The sequence below is a fragment of the Urocitellus parryii genome, unplaced genomic scaffold (genome assembly GCF_045843805.1).
Source record: "Urocitellus parryii isolate mUroPar1 unplaced genomic scaffold, mUroPar1.hap1 Scaffold_49, whole genome shotgun sequence".
Taxonomy (NCBI): domain Eukaryota; kingdom Metazoa; phylum Chordata; class Mammalia; order Rodentia; family Sciuridae; genus Urocitellus; species Urocitellus parryii.
In genome coordinates, this window is record NW_027554054.1 from 1,539,512 (window position 1) to 1,562,023 (window position 22,512).

The 22,512-nt window shown below is 41.5% G+C and overlaps 1 protein-coding gene across 1 annotated transcript in view; it reads right to left on the minus strand.

Annotated features, from left to right (window-relative positions):
- Positions 1–1,957: 1,957 nt before the first annotated feature.
- Positions 1,958–22,512, minus strand: part of LOC144252667 (long-chain-fatty-acid--CoA ligase 1-like) — a 37,040-nt gene continuing 16,485 nt past the window's right edge. The window contains exons 2-5 of the mRNA XM_077794843.1: positions 21,677–21,903; positions 9,020–9,134; positions 5,019–5,083; positions 1,958–2,279 (exon numbers count right to left, since the gene is read on the minus strand). Coding sequence (XP_077650969.1) covers positions 2,121–2,279; positions 5,019–5,083; positions 9,020–9,134; positions 21,677–21,871 — 534 coding nt within the window. The 5' untranslated portion in view covers positions 21,872–21,903 and the 3' untranslated portion in view covers positions 1,958–2,120. The remainder of the gene's footprint in view (positions 2,280–5,018; positions 5,084–9,019; positions 9,135–21,676; positions 21,904–22,512) is intronic.

A 22,512-nucleotide genomic window follows, 5' to 3' on the forward strand; every position in this document is an offset into this window, starting at 1 on the left:
AGACAGTGAGTGACTCATTGGAGAATGCTTATCACAGGCTCTAGGAAGTTTCCGAGACCTTTACCAGGAAGAACCCGAGTCTGCCCTTTGCAAAAGATGCAAAGTTTGGAGACGGGTTGGGAGAAGGACAAAGGATGACAAAGGCTTTCAATAGATGATCAAAAGCACTGGCTGGTCAGTCTGCGCTCTGGCAGAGTCTGGCTCTAGTCCATAGGCCCTGCAGAGCCACAAAGGGTTCTTGGCCAAACAGTGGCTGTGGAGGTTAAGGAGGTTCTGCCTGGCAGCAGTGCTTAGGAACAGGGGAAGGAGGGCACACATACACATGTGTGTGTTTATTTTGACAAGATTTCTCCAGAAGAGCGATAAAGGAAAGAAATGATACAGTAACTGGTCATCTTGCCACTAAACTTATCTGCCCCAGGGCAGCTGACCTACTTTCAAGACAAGTGCAACATGGTTACTCTTTCACTTATGACCCCTGGGGGGCACCCCAATGCCTCTGGCTGTACTTTACAAATGAAACTATTTGCAGGATTTGGACACAGGACACAGAAGAAGGCACAGCTGTGTGGGAAGGGAACACAAGCGTTCACACTCACTTGACCCGGAGGTAGGATTTTGTGGGGGTTTTGTTTTTTCCTGGAATCCATGTTAAGTTTCTAGCCTGGAGGTCAGGTCCAAGCGCCTCAGGCACATGTGCCTTACAGGGCCCTCACTTCCCTGCCTCTTATCCTGTTACTCCAAACTCCACCACTGTGAAGGGCTTCACTCCCTGACACAGACATGCTACTGGATGTGAACACGCGTTGCTCCTGGAATTCCTCTGGCCCCCTCACCACTATTTCCTTAAAGTATCTACTTGGACATCATCCCCAGGAAGCCCTTCTTGACTGACCTCCCATAATCCTGTCCTGTGTCCACAGTTACTACATTATAGCTAAAGCCTCTTCTTCTGGGTCTGTGTTCCCTTATATGGTATTGCAGGAAAAAGATCCAAGTTGCTTTGTTGCCTTGGTGCCTCACACAGTATCTGGCATATAGTAGGTGTTCAATAAATGGTAGTTGAAGTAACTCATAAATATAGAAAGGAGTCTTCTTCTTCTTTGTAATATTTTCCTAGTTGTAGATGGTCACAATACCTTTATTTATTTATTTATTTATTAATGTGGTGCTGAGGATCGGACCCAGTGCCTCACATGTGCGAGGCAGGTGCTCTACTGCTGAGCCACAACCCCAGCCCAGGAGTCTACTTCTTGAAGTAAGGAATACGTTTTGCAGTTACATATTCATGATAAAATTCCACTAACACAAAAATTTTGCATGTGTTCATTTGTAATGAAAGAAACCAAATTCCATGAGCTTTGCCACAGTTCAGTTGTGGAGAATGCTGTTTTTCTTCTTGGCAGAAAATAAAACCCCCAAGAAGCCATTAATTTATAAAATAGAAAGTAGAACAGGGATTGAGCCAATATGCTTTTAGACCCAAGAAGGTATAAGAATACATTTGATTTAAGCCAGAGGCTTGAATTTTTCCAAGCCAACTGTGCCATTACTCTGTTGACTAAAAATGTAAGCAACACCTATAAAAGGGCCTCTCATTTAGATTCACTTTCATACAATGGTTTCCTGAAGCACCATGCACAGGAATTGATAGCCAAATAACAGGCTGCGTGTCTACAGGAAGGCTAGCTCATAGGGAGGTACTTTCCCCCGGGCCTGTAATATTTTCAATTTTGAAATCTGACCAGAGGGAAAGTTTCAGACCTTTCAGAAAAGAAAAAAAAAAGTGAGACGTTTCTATTAACAAAATGTATTCAACTTTTCTCCATAATTTGTTAGTGCTATTTTTCTAATCATAGATGTAAACTTTAAAGTGAGAAGACTTTGTTAGATATTTGTTCTAAGAATTTTGTTTGGGGATCCAGTTTTGAAAAATAAAGACAAAAACGAATAATAATGAGGTAAATGGATATATTTTTTTTTTCTTTTAAAGGTGTAGAAAGCCCTGGTTTAGGTTTCTGTACATTTATCTTTCTAAGGCATTACACAATGTCATATTCTCAGCAGAAATGAGACCACAAAATCTGGTCTCGAGTAGAAGTAGGTGTGAATTCTGGCTCCTACCCTTGGTTTAGGACTCTCAAACCCCTGTCCAGTAAGTGACTAACGGTTAATACCTCAGGTCTATTTTGAGCAAAGATGCCAATGAACTGGTCTGGAAAGGGCTTGAATCCCTTGTGGAGCAGCGCCGAGCCTATGCACTCCGACATTTCTGCCACCTGAAATGAATGAGGAGGAAAAATACATAAATCAGAAAAGAGAATCAGGTCCCCTCTCAAGGAACAAAGCTTACTAGGTGACAGACTCATATCTCAGTCAGAAAGCAGAGCTGAGCAGAAAAGGGGAGGTAGCTCTTTGTTTTAAATTTTTGCAAAATGCAAAAACTGATCATAAGGTTCCTTCTGCAAAGCAAATTATTATCCTTTAAACTGTGGCAGGTTCACAGAGGATGAGATGTTAGCTTCTTGTCTATTTCTTTTTTCTATTTTAGTTTTTACAAAGTTGCAGAAGCCATACAGGGACATAGTTTTGTTTTTGATTTTTTGTGCTTATAAAGAACAACAAAGTAGCCAAAACTTGTCCTTTGTTCTAAACAGAAGCAGCAAGTTTTTTGAGACTTAAAAAAAATATAACAGCAAGCTCTTATCCCTGGACTCAGTTGTTCCATTCTTGAGAATTTATTCTTGGTAAATAATTCAATTTTAGAAGGAAGTTTTTAAAAAGCTTTATATACAAAGATATATATTTCAAAATATATATTATTAAAAAAATCTAGGGGGTGGGGAAACCAGTGACTGGATGGCTAAGTAAATGGTGGTAAATCTCTAAGGAAATGCAACGTAGCTAGGTAAATACATGAGAAACCTATCAAACAGGGTAGTTTTAGTAACAGTGATAACCAACATGAGTAAGTACAAACTTGCATATTATTATGACAAAGAAGTAAAACTAGGTAGAGTCACAAAAATTAGCCAGTGCTATATAACCAAGCTTGTCTTCTCCCCATTCCTACCTCCAATTAACTAAATATTTTTTTAAATCTTAATATTTGGCGTTCTTTTCTTTATTCTCAATTGATGAATTCTCAAGAGTACTTTCAAAGCACACCCATGCCCATAGGAAATGTAGCCACACCTGTCCCTGCCAGGAATCCTGTTGGATCTGGCTCATGGTGCCATCCCAGCCCTACCAATGGGAATCAGACCAACACAGCTGGGGTGACAGCAGGGTAGCAATGAACAGGCTTAGCACCTTCTACTCTGTGGCCTCGTCCACAGCTCTTGGTTGCATTTAAGGGCTTGGAACCTGAGAAATGCCTGCAATTGCTGGCAGAGTTTATCCAGACAATATGCATCTATTTTTATTTCTAGAAAGATGGGTCCTTATCTTCTAAAAGATATCAGAGGGATTCTTAAACTTCAAAAGGTCAGATTAACTGAGCTAGTAAAAGGGAAAAAAAAACCAACAAAACGATTTAAATCTACAAATTGGCTTCAGTTAAGTCTTAGATCTTCACCAGTCTCTGGCTGAAATGTTCAAATCAGAGATTAACACCTTGAGAAACCCTGGTGATTTTCAATCTGCCTTGAAAACCCAATCTGCAATGGACATTTCACCTCTCTTCCAGCCAATCCAGTAAGTGTTCACCAATTCTGTGTTATGCGTCCAACACAAACCATGTTTTTCAACCACTTGTGGAAATGAGGGATCTTGGAAACTACAATTTGGATAGGAAACCACCTTCTGGCTTTGGTCAGGCAAAAATAAAAACAGGGAAATCCCTTGGGTCACCTGAGTTACAGCTCCTTGGGCGAGGTGTGGTGAGTCCTTTCATCTTTTTTTCTCTTGAGAGAGACAAATACTCCTCCCGAGGAGCCTTGCGCAGTCCTGCACTTTCCAAGGAGGGAAGTAACCCTGTTTTTGCTTCTGTGCTTTGCGGTTCCAAATGACAACTCCCTTTTTCAGACACACCCTCAGACAGACCAACTACTAAAAACACCTTTTGCACAAAACATAGAGGGAGGAAATTAATTTGTATTCATGAATTGTCACAGTTGACCTAGCCCTGGAGCAGGGACCCGGAGCCCAGGGACTGACTGACTGACAGCCGTTTCCTGGACAGCTGGAGGGAAACAAATGCTCGCAGCTGTGCCTGCCTGTCCTCGGGGTTGGACCAGGGAAAAGCAATGACATCTAGATTTGGTGCAATCATAATAAAAATAAAAAGTAATGGCTTCCTGCTCTGTGACCTGTCGCTCATACTCACAAACTGCTGAACAGTTAAAGCCACCCGTCCGTGGCACCTAGATAGTGACAAGAGTAAAAATACCCAGACCCCAGTTCCTTTGTGTTCATATAGTATGGCAGGTGTCTTCTCTGAACATCTGTGATCTTCCCTACAGCAGTGCTGGGGCTAAATGCCACACTCATAGAGAGATGACCAAGGACAGCTTGGAGGGTCAGTATAATGCCTAGAAGAACCCTACAGAAGTTGGCTGCAGACTTCACTTTTGATCCTGGTTCTGCTACTGATCAGCTGTGACCTTGGGCGAGTCACATCTCTTCCTAGGGCATGATTTCCATGTCTATCAAAGGAGAGGGATATTCCCTATTGGGGTATCTAAATTTACTTGTACCCCTCAAACAGAGAGAAGTAATCCTACTTCCCCAGAGGTCTGGGGAGGAGTCACATGCTTCAGGTAGTTTCTAGAGGTTTTTTTTTTTTTTAAATGATAGTGCATTTCACAAAGCATCTGCACTGGTTTTAAAATGAAGTGCTTTAGACCACCAGTTAAATTACTTAACACGTTTTCCCACTGAATCTTTGTGTCAAGTTTCTCCATGAATGCTCCATGTTTATCCTAAAGCTTGGAGCTAGTCCAGCACATGCACAAACGTCCTAGCCCTGGAAAGCTCATTCTACAGCATGCATGAATAGCTCTTAGTGTGGAACTCACCTGTTTATAGGAAAGCCACTCATAGGGTTGGTCTGGCTTCTGAGAGCCTAAACAAGGGCCATCATCTAAAACAGGAAAAAACAACAATAAAGCAAGATGGCTTACATGTATAAATATTCCTGTGTTTTAATCTGCGTCTTATCTTATTCTATAAAATATAAGGTAGAATCTACTTTAGCCTTCAAATTAGAAACAAGGATTTCTGGTTAGAAATGTTTTCTTCCTGCATTTTTATTTTATTTTATTTTTTTGTGTGTGTGTGCTTGTTTATTTGCTTTGTTTCTTAAATAAGGAAGGAGAGAAATAGAAAAGAAAAGGCAAATATAACTTTTAAAGACAAACTTATGAAATTCTCTTTAAGCACCCTATTGGTTTAGACTAGGAGTCAGTAAACAAGTGGCAAGTAGATCTTGCTATAGGTTTTTCTTTCTTTTTTTTTTTAATATTCATTTTTTAGTTGTAGTTGGACTCAATATTTTTATTTATTTTTATGTGGTGCTGAGGATTGAAGCCAGGGCCTCGCACGTGCTAGGTGAGCGCTCTACCGCTGAGCCACAACCTCAGCTCTTGCTATAGGTTTTCAAGAAGAGATCTTCCTGATATTTTCTAAAAGTTAAACTTTAAACTCCTAACTCGGAATATGAAAAGGAAAATACCATTTTTGATGTGCCCAAATTCTGATGACCAAATGTATCAGCTAAGCTCACATGGAACCCTAATCACATGGGTGAAGTCTTGATTGCTGATGAACATGAATGAAGAAGATGCAACGTGAGGGGTAATAAAGGTGCAACTTGTGAAAACAAAAGTTAAGAAATATCAGGATGTGTTCTGATTCCAACGTAGGTACCAAAGAAGCAGAAAGAGATCACTACACACCTAGCTTCACTGCTTCAGGTTTGAATGTGTGAAGGTGTTTTCATTTGCTTTGGGGACTAGCAAGCACAGGGAAGGAAGGAGCCTGGTCCCAATTACCTGGATGTATACCCTGGAGTTTGAAGTACCAGCCATGAAGATGGGCAGACACAAGCTGGACACTGACTTCTTTGCCACCCCTAAAAGCCATCCTGGTGAAAACAGAAAGAGCTTATTCTCAGACCCTCTTCAATTTACAGAGACGATAACAAAGTCAGGGCAGTACAAGACTAACAAGTTCTATCAGATGCTGTTTTCAGATAGGGGATAAATACACTGACCATATAAAATGACATTATTTTATTCCTCGAGAACCAAGATTGGCAAACTACAGCCAAGAGCCAGGTCAAACTACAGCCACTGCCTGTTTTTGCAAATGCAGTGTCCCTGGCACGCAGCCATACTCATTCATTTACATGTTTTCTGAGGCTCCAGTTGCCCGTCTGCAGTGAGATAGCCCAAAAAGCCTACAATATTTACTGTCTGGCCCTTTACAGGAAAAGCGTGCCAACTCCAGCTCTAGCACAGTGGTGGTTAAGCCGGAGGCTCACCTGCAGAACTTAAAAAATGTTCTATATACTGGGCCTACTTAACAAAATCTTTGATATAAATGAATGAGGATGAGGCCTGGGCCTTACCATTTTCTAGTGTCCCCAAGTGCTACTAAACTGCACCTAGGCATAAGTGTTTTTTGTTTGTTTGTTTGTTTGTTTGTTTTGTTTTATTTTGTTTTAATGGTACCGGAGATGCTTAACCACTGAGCCATATCCCCAGCCCGTTTTTTATATTTTTATTTTAGAAACAAGGTCTTGCTTAGTTGCTAAAAATCAATGCTAAGTGCCTCACTAATCTGCTGAGGCTGGCATTGAACTCTCCATCCTCCTGCCTCAGCCTCCCGAGTTTCTGGGATTACAGGCATGCACCACCTTGCCCAGCTAGATAAGAGCTTTTATAAACAGGGAACTTCACCTTTACAAATAGGTTCCTAAGTGCAGTTTTAAAATGCAATTTTTAAAAATGTTAGGCTGGCTTCTCCCATCACCCCATAAACTTCTGATCCCCTTATGCAAATGCTAGATTTTCCTCTTCCTTTATACTTTAATCCTTGAGCAGCTCAAGAAAATTAAAGTGTAGAATATAAAGCTCCTCAGAGGGGCTGGGATTGTGGCTCAGTGGTAGAGCACTCCCCTAGGACGGGCGGGATCTGGGTTCAATTCTCAGCACCACATAAAAATAAAGGCATTGTGTTGTGTCCATCAACACCTAAAAAAATTTTAAAAAGAGTTCTTTTATTTAAAAAAAAAGCTCCTGGGGGAGGGGGGAGAGTGACTTGCAAAGTAGCTTCCTTTAATCAGTATAGATGAAGAAGATAACTTATTTTCCTTTTTCTCCAAAACACATATAGAAGAACTTTCATTTTCCAAGAACAGCATAGTAATAACAACAACAAAAAGTTACTCAATTTGTCAGAAGTACACTGTGCATCTCCATTCTCCTAAGTGAGTACCATTCATTGCAAACAATGGGAAAAATATATAGATATTTTTACACACACTTTTATGAGGTCTTATGCTTGGCTGCTCTTTTTGTTGTGGATATTTACTATCACAGACAAACTCTGACACTAACTTTCAAAAATCTCATAAATTAAATAATAAGCAGGTAAGTCTGCTTTTCCTTTGAGGTGGAGCTTGGTGAACCTGCTATAGGACTAGGTTCAATGCAATGAGCTGAGCAATCCAACTGTACCCGTACCAAGAAGAAGAAAAAAAAAAAAAAACAAGGCACTTCTTGAGTGCATATTGCTTGCAAGGGATTATAGAGGATAGAGAAAGCAATATCCCCCAGTCCCTGACTTTAAGAAGATTATAATCTAGCTAACAAACAAAAGATTTAAATAACAAAGCATGGATCCCAGAAACCATTTCTATACAGGAACCTGGTAAAAGCAGAAAAAAATGAAATGACTAAAACAAAATAGGGCATTCCTTCCTTCATGGAGGAAACACTAATGGAGAGTCCACTGTGTGCAGACATTATAACACATGGGTCACAGAAGAGCTCACTGAGGGCTGCCCTGTTCTCCAGGAGCACAGGATGATGGGGCAGGATGCCAAGTAAACACCTCTGTACCATGAGGTTTTTACTACAGAACCAGCATGAGGTACTGGGAGGGAAAAGGGGAGATGTGCCTTACTTGGGCACAAGGAGTGAAAACAAACCAGGAAGATTTTACAGAACAGGTGAAGTGAAAGTTTTTAAAGACATATAAGAATACTTCATGAGTTAGGCGTGGTGGTGCACATCTATAATCCCAGGAGCTCAGAAGGCTGAGGCAAGAGGATCACAAGTTTGGGGCCAGCCTAGGCAATTTAGTGAGACCCTGTCTCAACATAAATAATGATTATGATTATAGAGCTACGGACATGCCTCAGTGATAAAGCTCCCCTGGATTCAATTGCTAGTATTGCGGGGAGAAAATACCTCATCAACCCTGGATGGGGGTGGAAAGAATAGGCTTTATGATCAGGAAGAAAAAAAATGCAGAGTCTCGAGGGTGGTAGACAACAGAGGTGGTCTTGCTTGAGGGATATATTCAAGGGAGAGAGGTTGGAAAGGAAGCAGGCTTCTTAATATCACAGTTAATAATTAAGGGTAATCTTATGAGCCAATGTGATAATCCCATTCCCAGTGTATCTTTCTACAGAACTCTGCTTCCTTGAGATGTCAGTATTTCTTTCTCAAAAAACAGTCTTGTCCCACAAGCTTGAAAAGTGCTGGATTTGACCTCATCAAACTCTTTACTGCAGGAGACCTCAGAGTCTTTCAGGAGCTCATGCACATGTGATTCTCCATAAAATAGGGGACATATTTGGCTGTGGAGCCTCCTGGACCACAGGGAACACCTGGAGGGTCCAGAGAGCTTTGGGGCTGGTTCTGGACAAGCTATAGGAAGAGACAGAGGGGCTTGAGCAATGCTAAGTAGGTGAGAGATGAGAGAAAATGTTCCTTTTGGAAAAAGAAGGTAACTCTTTCTTTGTGAACAACATTTAAGCATTAGTCACACAAATGCAGTGGAGGCTTACTTGACACCTGAATGCCCCTCTGGAAACCTTCGTATAGCGTCCTGACGTCATCATGGAAGTACACCAAAGGCTCATCACTGTCAAGAAGTGCGGACCTTCGAGTACCATCACTACCCTATTGAAGAAGACAGGCAGAGGAGCATGTTAGAAGTGAAAAATAAAAAGCCTACAACATGAGGTTTTAATGGCTCAATGAAGCTAATTAACATCTACATTCCCTCCCATATTTATCATCTGGGGTGAGGACACTTCAAGTCTGTTCTTCTGGCAATTTCCAAATATATGATACATCATGATTAACTATTGTCACCATATTGTAAAACAGAACTCCTGAACTTATTCCTTCTAGGGTCCACCATGAATAAAAAAAAAAAAGAAAGAAAGAAATCGTATATAAAGAGAGAGAGAGAGAATGAGAATTATTTTTTAATTTTTTTTTTTTTTTTTTTTTTTAGTTTTCAGCGGACACAACATCTTTGTTTGTATGTGGTGCTGAGGATCGAACCCGGGCCGCATGCATGCCAGGCGAGCGCGCTACCGCTTGAGCCACATCCCCAGCCCCATGAATATATACAATTTCTATCTGTCAATGAAACATAAATAAATAAAATGAAAAGCTCACATGCCCTGCCCCCTTGCCCCGTGGCATCCCCATCATCCATGCTTACGAGTATCTGCTGAATGAATGACAGGCAGGACTTGTGGATGTGCTCATATGAATCAGCCTTTCACTGGGAGGTAAGTTCAGGCTCCAGGGAAGGAAAGCTAAGGCAGGAAACTGAGCAAAAAGCCAAGAGGCTCACAGATCTACAAACATCTGTCCTGCCAGACACAGCTAAAGAGAGCAAGAGGACAAAAAGAAACTGCCACTATCACAGACAGGCACTGTGAAAATCCTCAAAGCGCTGCCATCAACAGGACGGAGGAGAATCCTACTCTGCTGGTGAAAACGACACACCACTCAGTGTTACCTCTGTAATATCATCTGCGTTCTTTTCAAGATCATTCCTATTGTTCTATCTGCTCACTGCAATACAATCCATTAGGAAGTCTGGTTTCTTGTAGAGCCTCTGATAGGTAAAATTTTCATCTACAAAATATATAGAGGTGCAGACACAAGTCCGGACTGGTTTTATTGACGACATAAATAGGCGTGGAGATTTGATATTGCTGAGCACCCTTCTCTAATTTGTCTTCATCTGCTGGCTCATAAGTGTATTCACCATGTACACCAGCTCCTAATTCAGGATAAGACAACCATTCCTAGCCTCATGTGGTAGCAGGAGCAGCTGTTGAGCCTCTGGGTCATTACTGCTAGGGGTATCCACAAGAATCCCCAAAGCATTCTTTATAGACTGATAAACAAAAGGTCAACTACAACTGATAATGGAGACTTTTTTTTTATTTCAGAAAAGGGCCTCACGTGTGCAATGGCCAGGAAACTCGTGAGGGAAATTATACCGAGATACGATAACTTCTGGTACCACAAGAAAGCACTGTCCACAAGTGGAAAAGATCATTTCCAGTTTAAGGTCTGATGAAAGAAAATATAAAAAACTCATGAAGCAGGGGTCAAAGAGCAAGATCTCAAAGAACAGATAGTCTGGACAGGCAGCTGGAACCAAACATTCCGGGGAGGCACCAATGTGGTGATGAAGTCTGTATTCATCGATTCTTTCTTTCTTTCTTTTTTTTTTAAGTGCAGGGGATCAAACCCAGGGACCTATGCATGCTAGGCAAGTGCTCTACCACCGATTCATATCCCAGATATGGTTCTTCTTAAAAATTACAACTTTTCACTCCTCTTCCTATAAACTCTTTTGCTTTTTTGTCCTCCCCTTAATTGATAATTTAGATGCTGTTTTTAAAACTATTTGAATGATTCAGAAGTATGTCAAGGAAAAAAATATTACTAACTACCACTAATAATTTGATATAGTTCTCCAAACCTTTTCTTATGTTTATACATTTATATTCATTCTTTCAATAGCTACTATATACTAGACATGGGTGTTAATTTTGGGTAGGGGGAGCACCAGGGATTGAATTCAGGGCACTTGACCACGGAGCCACATCCCCAGCCCTATTTTGTATTTATTTAGAGACAGGGTCTCACTGAGATGTTAGTGCCTCGCTTTTGCTGAGGCTGGCTTTGAACTCATGATCCTCCTGCCTCAGCCTCCCAAGTGCTGGGATTATAGGTGTGTGCCACCATGCCCAGCCTTTTTTTTAATGTTAGGGCTTGAGCTCAGAGACCCAGGACCTTGTACATGCTAGTCAAGTGCTCTACCACTGAGCTATATCCCCTTCCCTCATGTTTAACTCTTGATTTATAATATTTTTATGGAATAAATATGACTCAATAATGTATGCTAATCATAATACTGCCTTCTCTATCTTGGAAGAAACTTTCTAATAATTACAACCATGACTTTAAATATACTTATCAACTATAACATGTTACTTTATAAAGCAAAGCAGTTATTCTTCATGCATCCAAAATAAGAAAAAGATCTTCACTTTATAGTATCATGCATTAATATTAATCTCTGAGATTCTATGTCTACTTCCAGGATTATTTTTAGTTAAATAAGAATGTTCCTATAAAATATGAATGTATAGGGGAAAAGGTTCACTCATACATTGCCGATGGGACTCCAAACTGGTACAACCACTCTGGAGAGCAGTATGGAGTGCAATGGAGCCACTATTTGACCCAATCATCCCACTCCTCAGCTTATACCCAAAGGAGTTAAAATCAGCATACTGTAGTGACACAGACACATCAATGTTTGTAGGAGCTCAATTCACAATAGCCAAGCTATGGAACCAACCTAGGTGTCCTTCAATAAATGAATAGATAAAGAAAACATCACACACACAATTGAATATTACTCAGCTATAAAGAAAAATGAAATTATGGCATTTGCTGGTAAATGGATGGATGGAACTGGAGAATATCATGCTAAGTGGAATAAGCCAGTCCCAAAAAATCAGTTCTCTCTGATATGTGGATGCTAACCCATAACAAGGGAGGGTAGGGAGGGGAAGTATAGAAGTTCGATGGATTAGACAAAGAGGAATGAAGGAAAGGGAATAGGAAAGACAGTAGAATGAATTGGACATAACTTTCTATACTCATATATAAATACATGACCAGTGTAACTCCACATCACATGCAACACAAGAATGGGATCAAATTGTAATGGGTTACACCCCATGTATGTTTACTATGTCAAAATATACCCCACTATCATGTATATCTAAAAACAACAAATAAAAAAATTAAAAATATCTGAATGTGTAGAATATTAATCATATAACCAACCACATGCACTAATTACAGTACAAATCCTCCATAAACTATATATTTACCTTAACAAATAGACTAAAATCAAAAGGAATTTGTGGTTTTATACTAAGCATCAGAAGCGTCTTCAACTTATGAAGCCACCAAAAAGAACCAGGGAAGGGGACAGAATGACAGAGAAGAGGGAAAATAAGGAAGAGTGAAAAAGAAGTAAGTGTTACAGGGTGCAGAAGATCCAACTGCCACCAATAACTCATGCCTCCTGGCCACTGACCCAACTCACTAGACTGTTGAGACTCAGCTAGAAGTACAGGTAGCCTGGCCAGTCCACAGTGAGGTCCTCCGGCACTCTGCTTAGGATGGAACACTCTGTATCTCCCATCAGGACATTAACTCATTCATGGAATTTCTCAATGGTATCTTTGGAAAAGCACAACTGTTTCCTATATTCTGCAGAGTGGTTCTCATGGCTGTAAATGGGGCAGATGTGATTCAAGGGAACAAGACATAAGCTTGTTCTGAAGGAGCCTAAGTCTTGCCCTTGAGTGACCAAAGAGACTCCAAGGATCCTTGGCTGAGAAGAGTCTGGAAGATGTCAAAATGGACAGGCAGGAGGAAGCCTGGAACCTGAGGAGCACAGGCTCATCCTACAGTCAAAGTCCTCAGTCTGGCGAGCACCTGGCACTTATCAGAAAAGGGAATTACCAGGGCTGAATCAGAAACTCTGGGGGTGCAGTCCAGTAACTGATGTCTCAACAAGTTTGTCAGAGGATTCTGGTCCAGGTTAAAAGTTTGAGAAGCATCATCCTGGAGCCATTCTCCAACAGAGAAGTGGTGAAGGTCAAGGCAATGCTTTAGAAAGAGCAGGGAGTTCAAGCAGTATGTAGAGCAGGATGCAGGGAGAGACTAGATAGAAACCCATGTACTAGACCAGGTTGGTAGGCAAAAAGAGAGAAGCCCCTCAGCACCGATGCACAGCGCCTGACAGGCACCAGTATGTGGTAGAAAAGGAGGAAGGGGATCCAAGGGCTGAGAAGAGAGCAGTTCCATGCATACAAATGGAAGGCCTGGGGCCAGAGGGTAGGTTTGAAGAAAGAGACTGGGTTTAGCTTGGACATGGAGATGGTATCCCTTCAAGACAGGCCAGCTTTCTTGGTCACCACCCCAATTCTCATTTTGAAAATCACTGCTCTAGAGGATCATTTTATAACAAACTTTTAGTTAAATAATCCTTTAGTTAGGTTTAAATTTTGAGTGGTATATAATCTTTAGGATTTTGAGAAACATGAAGATAAAACTGCCAAATCAAAGCTAAAGAAGTTAATTATATCCCCTTATAACCTGAGGACAAGATATTTATTACTCTAATTAGCAATTAAACTAATTAGCAAAAGCTTGAAAGGGAAGCAGTGAATGAGATGTATGCCCAAAAGAGGCGCTAGCTTTAAGACACAGGTAAAACAGGCAAAAAAGTTACAATGCCACTAAATAGTAAGGCATGTACTGGAATTTTCAAAGAAGGATAAGTGAGATGGGTGCAAGCACACAGACAAGATTTTGTGCTTTGAAATTTGTTACTTTTTGAAATAATCACATATTATGTTAAAGAATCATCATATTTTATATTAAAGAAGTTTTGAGCTTTGAAGCTATCCATTAACTACCTGAAAAGACACCTCTAAAAAAGTATAAAAATAAAGGCCCCTCTAGGGGCAGCAGACACTTCTGAAGGCTGCTTCTAACTTGCAAAAAAAATCATCATATTTGATGCATAAGTATTCCCATTCTTGAATAAAAATGTTGTACAATACTGAGTATTTGCAACCTCAGTTACACCTACAAGCAGCAAGGACAGCACTTTGCCTGCCGGGAAGCATGGCTAGAACCGTTGGAGCCGCCAGTGTCTTCACATGTTATGAAATAGTCACTTCAAAAGCAGGCATTTAATTACTAGGTTATCCAAGTCCACCTGGCTATTTCTAGGAACGTCTATGGAAATGGAAAATAATTTAAGTGTGGGGCCTTCTGTCATAACCTGCTGATTGGAGGTTGGGGGAGGAGGCAATCAGTTGTGCTCAAGAAGCTAAAGAGAGCTAAGGAGACAGCTCTGACCAGTCATGAAGACTGTGAGTCAAGGAGATTATAGGGTTTTTATGCCTTCTGTTATAGGCCCCTTTCATGTGGTTACATAGTTCTTCCAGTTTTAAAACAAAACAGTGTTCATTGAACACGCTACAGCCAAGTCAGTGGTCACCATTATATTCTCCAACATATATATGAGCTAAGGTGCCTTGGAGGTTAGTCTCCCTGCAGGCTGAATTAGGAAATAAAGGCTCAGGCTAAATTAGAATAATAAAAGTTCAAGTTCTCCTTCAAGGCAGGAAGGGAGAAAGCTAGGAGTAGAAAAACGATGAACATCTAAGGATCCGCTGCTCCCAAGACTAAGGCTCTTGCCAATACTTGATAAATAGGAACACTTGCTGACGAGTTATTCTGTGCATTTTCATATTTAAATGCAAAAGCAAATTACATCCCTGAGATTTCTCAGAGGCACAAAGGCCCAGGCTTTATAAATAGTGGTCTCACTCATACCAATCTACCTAATGCGTGTCTACAGGCCTTATTAGTATCAGGTAAATGCCTTATTGGGCTACTGTTGTTCATGCTCAAGGGAGGGTTGGAAGGGGGAGCAGGAAAAAAAAAAGAAAGACAAGGCAGCGAGGGAGGAAGGGAAAATGAGAGGAGGAAAAGAAAGAAAAGGAGCAGTAAGAAGTGACTTCTAAAGAGTTTGCTGACCACTTAATTTTAACACTACATCCATCTTTAGGGGAAAAAGCAGCATGTGGAACCCCAGTCTGAGAGGTAAAAAGTGACTCCGCGCTTTTTCTGCATAAAGTATATCCTTCCTAGCATTTACGTTTTATAGATCTCTTCCTCTGGCCAGGCTAGCAACCTTCGTTTCTTTTTATAAAAAAGAACAAAACTGCTTTTCTCTCCAGTGGCCCCTCAGAGGGGGTCTCTGGCCATCAATTTCCACAGAGGCTCAAGCAACTCTAGATTCTGATGTAGAAGACCAGTTTTGTTTTGTTTTGCTTTGCAGTACTGGGGATCAAACCCAGGGACTTGCTTGTGCTACTGAGCTACACCCCCCCTGTGGACGAGGTGTTTTAAAGGTTAGCCTATGAGCAAACCCCTCCACATCCCCCACAACAATTTCTGATAATGAGGAGGACATTTGGATGACACCTGGACTGTATGCTTCACTACAGAAAGTCACAGGGTAACAGTGAACCCTCGGGCTTGCTATCCACTACATTACTGGCTAACTTCCCAAGATCCTTTACTCAAGTGCAAACAAAGCTTCCCTGTAACAGTCAATGCTGGGTTTCCAGTCACACCTGCTTGAAGGTGAGTATTTACTGAGTACTCATTAAAAGCCAGTCACTTTCCAGATAAAGAAACAGTCTGGGGGGGGGGGGACACTTTCCCTTTCTAGTCCCAGGTCTATGAAATAATAGAGCAGAGCTTCAAAGCTAGCTCAAGGGGACACCTGGTCAGGTAAAAGTTTTGCTTTGTGGTTGCAAGCAGGTTCCAGACTCGCCCATGGGTCACTCACCTGCATCCGTGAGGAGACAGAGTCCAGAGCACCATTGCTTAGCTGGGCATTTTGATTCTTCAACACTTTCCTCTAATTCTCAGAACTTTCTGTTCTTTCCACTCCTGGTTCATTCTCCAATTTCTAACTTCCTGAGCTCCCAAGATCCTAATCAGAGGATTTGATTGAGGGAGAAGGTGGGGTGGGTGGGGGGTTATGACCGAGCTTAGCAAAATAGCTAGCTCCTCACCAGAAAAAGTCTTGCCACTCACAGGAGGAACAATATCATCCTCCCACCTCAATGAAAGAGGAGAAAGTTTCAAGTCACAAAATCCAAGTGGCCACAAACACACAATGTTGGGAGGACTACCTACAGAATTCTTACCTGGCAGCCATTTAGAACACACACAGCACTTTGCTTTACCTCTGCCTCATCTACAGGGACCATATCTCCTACCCTTTGTTGCCAGCCTTTTGGATTGTCGGTGTGCAACAGGGATTTTGTCAAGTGGCACACAGGAGGCAATGTTTGTCATTTTTTATTTGGCCCCGATTGGCCCCATTTGGGGGAGACTGTTTAAAACTCAAATATTAACAGCATGCATTTCTGGGATTTATGTGTACATGTGTTCCTTGTTTAAGGAGTCCTGTGAGAAGTGGCATCATTTCAAAATCACACAGTGTTTTCAGACCTCCTTTATCGTATTTCTGTACAGTGAACATTAGCTTTTTCTTCCTACTAAAGGGAACCCAGAAACAAAGACTTCTTTAAAAATAACAATCAACCTCTTTCTTTCCTCAAATTCCTAAGACAGCTACTTAACTCCCCAGTAGCCTGGTCTTGGCATGAAGATCAAAAACTCTGCCTCTGGCTCTCTCTAATTCCCGCCCCTCACCTGCAGGGCACTCACCCAGCTGCCACGGCTCCTGCTGATACTTCCTCCACCTAATCAAACCCCTAGTCACTTGCTAGAGTGTTTCTAAATCCGCACAAAAATATTATAAACACCTTACCTCAGTTTCCTATGAGTGTAGTTAAAGAAAAAGTATTTTAGAATATATATATATATTTTAGAATATATATATATATAGTTTGTTATTAAGAAGCCTGCTAAGTTTTAGAAAAGGTGCTAAAGTTATCTAAAGGTATGAAACGCTGAAGTTTGCACACTACCAGAATAATACTTCTGAGCAGAAACAGCACTCGAAGAACACTCTCCATCCACCCTCACCATCCCAACTGCTAGGATTGCTTGCTGAAAATGCCCTTATATGTTTGAACACTTTTCAGGAAAACATGGCCAAGAACTCTTGGAATTGCCCAGGGTAGAATTAGGTAGTTAAATCTTTGCTCACATCTTTATTTGATCACTTAAATATTATACCATGATCAAGACAAGGGAGACATAAGCCATGGGGAATATGTGGTTACAAATGCTAAGTAAATGCTACGATATAGATAAGATTGACACTAGGAAGACTCCAAGTAAGAAGCCAAAGCACTAGACAAGAAAACCCTCTGCAGTCTCATTTGCACCTCTGATCAAAAATATATCTAAAAACTACTCGGACCTAAGGCCACCCAAAGGTGAGAATGAGGTTTCTATTTACAAATGACTACAGAAATATAGATGGTGTCACATTTACAAACAGCAACAGAAATAACCAATGCAACAACTGTTCCTAACCTCCGTTGGTACTCACATGCTACCTTCCACCTGGATCAAACTCATTAGTCTAATGCCCCATCCTATGGCTGGCTTTGACACTCCTGTAGACTTCCAGGATGGCATCAGAGACAGTCAGTGATACCACCATCCAAATCCATCTGCCCTTCTCCGACAGCTCCCTCTCAGGCTTGACCCTAAATGTCTGCCTCACGGTAGTATTTGATCCTGCCCAATTCAACAAGAGCTCTCCAGCTCAGAGCTGGTCCCTGACGCTCCAGTCCAGGAAGGCATCACCTTTTTAGTTTATATCATCATTACCTCTACAAGCCTCTGGTGTGAGTTTTCATGAACACTTATGAATCAATGACCTGTTTTCTTCTCTTGAAGAAATGACTTATGCCAGTTTACAAGTGACTCTTTACATATACACCTGGGTATAAATTGATTATATGGAAAAAAATGATTCTATCAGCCACAGGGAAAAAAATCCTACTCCATAATATGCTCCATACATATCTGCTCAATGTGGACTAAGAATTCTTTTTTTTTTTTTTTTTTTTTTTTTTTTTTTTTATTTTTTAGTTTTTGGCGGACACAACATCTTTGTTGGTATGTGGTGCTGAGGATCGAACCCGGGCCGCACGCATGCCAGGCGAGCGCGCTACCGCTGAGCCACATCTCCAGCCCTGGACTAAGAATTCTAACTCATGTTGCGGTGTGCATCCGAGTCAAGAGGTTTGTGGTTGGCATGTGCAGGCCTTGGCACTGAGAAAATCTCCAGTGAGCTGTAACCTTTGGATTTTGAAACCAATACACACAGGGTAATACTATATTTAGTTTACTTCTTTCAAGTTCTTACCCGAGAATGACCAGTTTTAAGAAATGAAAACAGGTTATTCTCATTACTTAGCTCAAGGATGGCTCTCACTCTCTGCATGGATAGGAGTCCCAAGCAGTTCTTCGCACTGACCTATACATTTTCACAAGAGAGAGGCCTGTTACATGGCTCCAGCCAATTGCATCTTCAGATTCACCTGGACTGAACTAAACTTTTCTTATTCTCGGATCTTCCCTTGCCTGAGCCCTAGTTATTTATATTACACAACTTTCAAACTGCTACAGTGAAGGCAATCCAAAAGAGTCCCAGATCTTCCACTGATTCTATGGCATAACTTCATCTCTCTGGGTTCAGTTTTCTCATGTAGAAAATGTGAGTGTGAAATGAGAAGACTTTTAGGGAAGAAGAAAGCTAATATTTCCTGAATACTTATTGTGGGCCAGGCAGACACTGTGTAGCTGAAGGAGGGCAGAAGCCATCACTTCTGTTTTCTAGATGAGGGATGTGAAGGCCACGAGAGTCAGGGGAACATGCCCAGGGCTGTCTGGTCTAGCAGAGGAGACGGCCCACCCCTGCCATGGCTCTCTGGCTCCCCAGTCCTTTCTGGCTCCAACATGCTCTTGTCCTTCCCTCAAGTGAAGCCACTAGGTCTGAGCCCTAACCATGCCAAAAGGTTTCCAGGTGTGCCAGGGAAGAGCATCTTCACTAGAGGGTCATGGCTCTTAATCTGACCAAGCAAACTAGACCGAAATAAACAGAAAACCTTGCACATTGAGTATAAAAGTGTTTTTAAAACAAATAAACTCCACAAAGACTGCTTCCATCCTCTGCTCAAAGTTACAGAGCAGCAGTAAACACAAAACTTCAGAGGATGGTGCTCCTCACTGGCCAGCAGGGACAGTCTGGCTTCAGGTCACTGCTACGGGTTGGTGAGCTGCCACAGAATACACAGGCATGGGACTCTTGGGACAGGGTATGCTCAAAAAAATCAGACGATGCTCAAAAATTTAAGAAAGGCTTCTGGACTCTTGGTCCTAAGCCGAGCTGCCTTGTGTAGGCTACAGTGTGGGGCTTCACTGCCTTTCCCGTATGGATCCACAGCATGAGAGTGCTGACGTCCTCTTTACGGCCCTGAGCATTCATCCAGAGGAAATTTAAAAGGTGTAGTTTACACAGATTCTCTGTGCTACTGCTTTAAAAAAGTGGAGCTGGGAAACAGCCAGTGTGGGCTGTGAGGAGAAGCGGCCAAACCAAAAGTGCAGATTTCTCTTGTTTTCATATGCATGCAAAGCTGATGGGAAGAGGAGAGTGATAAAAACCCGGTGAGACGGGAATGGGCTAATGGTGCTCCTGGTTCTCAAAGCAGGAACAAAGCAACAGCATTTCTTTCTGATCCTCAGTCCCTGAAATAGTTCCAGATTAACAGGATTTTCACCACTATCTTATGAATGAATGAAGCTCTTCTTTCCCTGCCACAGAAATCCATATGACATATATCAAAGCATCTATAACTGGTAAACACCACACACACACACACACACACACACACACACATATTTTTGAAAGGCAAAGCAAGTTCAGTATCTATTCCTAAGACCTATGAATTCTGAAAAATCAGCGCTCTATTTCTATAGCCATAGAGAAAAAAACAGGAAGTCTGTATACCGGATAGTAAAATAATAGATTTTATTTATCTTTCTGCTTATCTGGAGTTTTGAATTGTTCTACAGAGAACTTGTATAATTATTTTAATAAGGCACAACGACTTTATGCTAAGCTAGAACTTAAAAACCACATTGTAAATGCCCTTACAACTTCTTACATAATAAGAATTAGGCATTTCTTACACTTCTTGCTAAATTAGAAATGTCTACCCTGTGTCTTTGCCAATACCCTTGCCAAAGCGATGGCAGTGCCACCGAGGAATGCTTAAAACCTCTTGCCAACCTCTTAGGGAAAGTTAAATTCTACTCCTTATCCATATGTAATTAGCAGAGGTAAAATATTAAGCTACCTTCACCTTCTCAATAGGAATAAAATATAAAGCCAACTTTTCTCTACAGTAGTTCATTCATTCTATGTTTCTATAGATCTGGCATAACTTGGGTTGGTAGATGAAAATTTCATATGGATGAATCTAAGAATTTGTCTAAAACTAAAAACTAATACTCACTAATAACAAAATGTTAGTAAGCCAGCCAGGGCTCTCTGCAGAAGGATTCATATGCTCCTCCTTGGCATTCAGCTGAGAAAAAATGGGAAAGGCCTCTTATTCTACCTCTACACCTAAAAGCAGTAAGTGAGGGGATCCTGTGTTTCACAACATCCTTCTGCCTATGTGTTGAAAGTTATAAACACTGAAAATTGACCTAGGGAGAGGAAAGCCAGCAGCCACAAAGCAAAGAGTAGGTAAGGGGTCAGAGTGCCACTGAGAACTTGGCTGCTTCTTCCTTTCAACCTTTCACGTTTTTTTGTTTTTTAATGAACCCTACAAAGAGATGAAGAAGGCAACGAAGGCAGAGCAGGAGCACTAAGAAAGAATCTTCCTGAAAGGGTCTTGAGGTTTCCCTATACCTTCCCACCCATTAGCCCCTAAATGCATATGTTCTGATTTAATTTTCACAACTGGGAGGGCGTGACCTTCACTTTGACCTGCTCATATACAACTGTGGCACTCAATGATTCAAGCTTGGGTGTCTCTCGAATGCTCTCGTTTCTTCTTGTCCCATCCTAAATGCAGCAGCTGTTACTCTGACAAGTTCCCATGCTAGCCCTATGCTATGTGACATCCCAGTGTCCCTTTCTACAGTGTGAGGATGAGTTCCCAGTAGCAGATGTTACACAAGTGAAATTCTCCTTCCTGGAACATTGGAATGTTCTCCTGCTGGAATGTAATACCCCTGGGGACAGAGGCTATCTTTTTACTCTTATAGAATTCTCCGTGCCTACACAGAGCCCAAGCCAGGCTGGAAGCACAGTGTGACCTCTGGAATGCTCTTCTGTGACTGTGGAGAGATGACCGACTAACAACAAACACCTCTTCTGTCCCTGGGCCCTGAATTTTGGCTTCTCTTTTTACTATTACCAAGAACCCCTGTTTGTTGAACACATTTCTGTTTTACGCAGTGTCCTCACAAACACATATTGGAATGTGACTGTGATTTTGATATATCACCTTCAAAGGGCTTAACCAGTGGGGGCAATGCAGAGAAAACCCAGGAGGCAGGCTGGGTCCCTGACTTACCGGCACTTCCACTGACTGCATGGAGAGGTCACATGGTGGCTTCAGGGCTTTGGGCCTCGTGGCGTACCAGAAAGTTGTGATGGCTGCAAACGCTCCAAAGCCCATAAGTGTGTTGGTCGGAAGGGTGCGCACGTACTGCCGGATGTCAACCAGCTCTGGCATTCGAAAATACCAGAACAATTCGTGGGCTTGCATGGTCCTGTGCTGGTGGTGCCCTAGGTCAAATTCTGTCAGAACAGAAAATGTCACATTCATTACAGAGAGAAAGGATGCCTCACCAGAATCCCCAGAGGCTGTGGCATTCAGCTCGCAGTCTAATAGCCCATGATCCGGGTCGTTCCCTGGCTGTCAAATTTCATTTTTATAAAAAGAATTTAGGAATTCATTTCTGTTCCCTTTCTCCATTATCTTGTGTTTAAAAAAAGGAAAGAAAGAAAACAAATACATTACCTTGCTTTTATTAACCACACTAAAAAGATTTTACTCATAAAGAATTCTTACCACAAGATGCTCAAATAAGTGGCACCACAAGTTTCTACCTTCTTCTGGGATATTACATCTCTGCTTTCCTCCACCTAATCAAATACACTCCACTCCCTTTAGCAAGGCTAATGGGGACACAAAGGCAAAGATCAGACAAGCCCCAAACCACCTACAGTCTCAGAACAAGTTCCTCAACTGGTAAAACAGACCAATCCAAATTTCAAAAATGTCTCTGACCTTGCTGGTACTCTTCCCACCACAAAAGTGGAATATAAATGCTGGAAACCCACAGATGGCTATTCTGACTAGATCATTTTCTTTTATATTCCCCAGGACATCATATCTAAAATAAA